The following is a 1,916-nucleotide window of genomic DNA, read 5'->3' as shown; positions in this document are numbered from 1 at the left end:
AATTCTCTAGAAATGGCTCAAAGAGAACTACGTGACCTGTTTTCAGAAGAGACTTTAAATAGTGACAGCATCTCACTGGTCTTGCATAAAACAACCATAGTCAGTACCAAACAACAGAGGACTGCAGAAGTTCTTCAACATGGCAACATGGCAGAAATGCACATTATCCCCAAGCCGGACCTACTGAGTTCCCCATCATCTGAACTTGAACTAGGCCCCTGGACAATTCTGCTACATGATCTGACCTAAGAACTACTGACCTTGAATATCTTTCGTGCCCTTCAACTTTGCTGGCACTGACTCTGTCAAAGGTTACACTATACCAAGAACACCATCCCTCTATCACCAGGTTTCATGCACAGAGCTGTGAGGATCACCCTCTCAGGGCCTGTAGAACCAACTGCTAGACCCATGTCAACTGCTCCTCCTGAAACTAAGCCCACATGTTCACTTCCTTCCCCCAAAGCTCCACACTACTAAAAAAAAAAATCACATATATTAGAAAACCATCAGCCTTTAAATGCAAACATCAGAGTCACCCCTTCAGCTCCATGTGGCCCTCACCTTAACATATCAAAGTATAAACCTAGCTAAGAAAATGAAAAGACAAAGCTTGTAGGTATTGCACTCCAACACGTTTTACTGTCCCAGCACCTCAGCAGGAAATCAATCGGACATGAATAGGAAGAATTTTGAGTAAAAATATTGGCTATTTTTTCCTTTAATCTTCAGTTTAAGCATGATGCCCCTCAACATCATAATAAGCCAGAAGTCTTGGTCTTTCCTGGGTTATCTTCCCCACATGCTTAAAACTTAGCCCAGTCTCTGAAGATCTTCTCCAACTTCTGGCTAAGTAGAACTTTGCCTCTCACTTTGAACTTGCCAGCCAAGAAAGCCTTCTGCGGGTTCATCTTACCCACAGCTAAGTCTGTGAAGACAGAGTCAGGGATGATAAAGACAGTGTCTGCCGGAAGCCGAGCAGACCCCAGGTACATGTCCCCTGAGCCATTCTTGAGGTCAATGGTCCACTGCAGAATGGTCTTCCCATCTCTGGTGATGTCCAGCTGGAAGATGGCATTCACTTTCTTTACCAGTTGGGCTCCTGCTTCTTTAATGTGGTGGCTGATGTCCTCAAACACTGAGAAGCTCTGAAAGTCTGACAGCTCTAGAGAGTGTGGCAGTGCCGACTCTGTGGCTGATCCCAGAGCCAGAGAACGGCAGGTCTGCGGCCTGTCCCCTGCTTTGATCTTGGCTTGAGGATCAGTTCTCTTCCACATCTTACTGTGGTCCTCTCGACCTTGCCATCTGCTCTGTGAGTGACTGTAGCCACACTGATGCCTACAGGACAGATTGTGACATCAAAGGCAAGGCTCAAGCCTCAGGCTGAGGCTGATATGTGTGCTACAATCTTATTGGCCAACTAAGCTTAACATATGACATAGGGTAGGGGCTCAGACAAGTAATTGTGAGACAGAAATATGCCACACCCTCTACACACATACACATACACACCACCACCACCACCACACCAGACCAACTAGAACTCTTGATGCCATAAGGCCAAAGGTCTGAACCCTTCTATGGGGATCAGAGAATCTGGCCCCAGATGTTCTCCAGTGACATGAACAACTATATCTTTCCAAATCAGACTCTTCCCAGGTTTCAGAATGGGCTAAGTGAACAGTTATTTTGATTTCTTTAAAAGTACATAATTTCTAAGTCACAAATACTGGTAGTAAATTTGATTTTATCAGGCCACTAGTAGAGGAGAAAGTAGAAGAAAAAAAGAGTGGGAGAAAGATATCCCTAAGCAGAAAACACTGTTGGCCTCATGTGGTACTTATGTCACACAGCCCCTGCTCTAAGCTATGGTAATGGATTCTAAGCCAAGTATGGTGGCTCACTCTAATCCCAGT

At 45.0% G+C, this 1,916-nt stretch overlaps 1 protein-coding gene across 1 annotated transcript; it reads right to left on the bottom strand.

Annotated features, from left to right (window-relative positions):
* Positions 1-806: 806 nt before the first annotated feature.
* Scp2d1 (SCP2 sterol binding domain containing 1) lies at positions 807-1,277 on the bottom strand. Its single transcript, XM_051145071.1, has one exon. It carries the CDS (start codon positions 1,275-1,277, stop codon positions 807-809), a length of 471 nt encoding a protein of 156 aa, XP_051001028.1.
* Positions 1,278-1,916: the final 639 nt, after the last annotated feature.

This window comes from Acomys russatus, chromosome 4 (assembly GCF_903995435.1).
Source record: "Acomys russatus chromosome 4, mAcoRus1.1, whole genome shotgun sequence".
Taxonomy (NCBI): domain Eukaryota; kingdom Metazoa; phylum Chordata; class Mammalia; order Rodentia; family Muridae; genus Acomys; species Acomys russatus.
The sequence above is the reverse complement of the archived record's forward strand: the minus strand, read 5'-3'. Positions and strand labels throughout refer to the sequence as shown.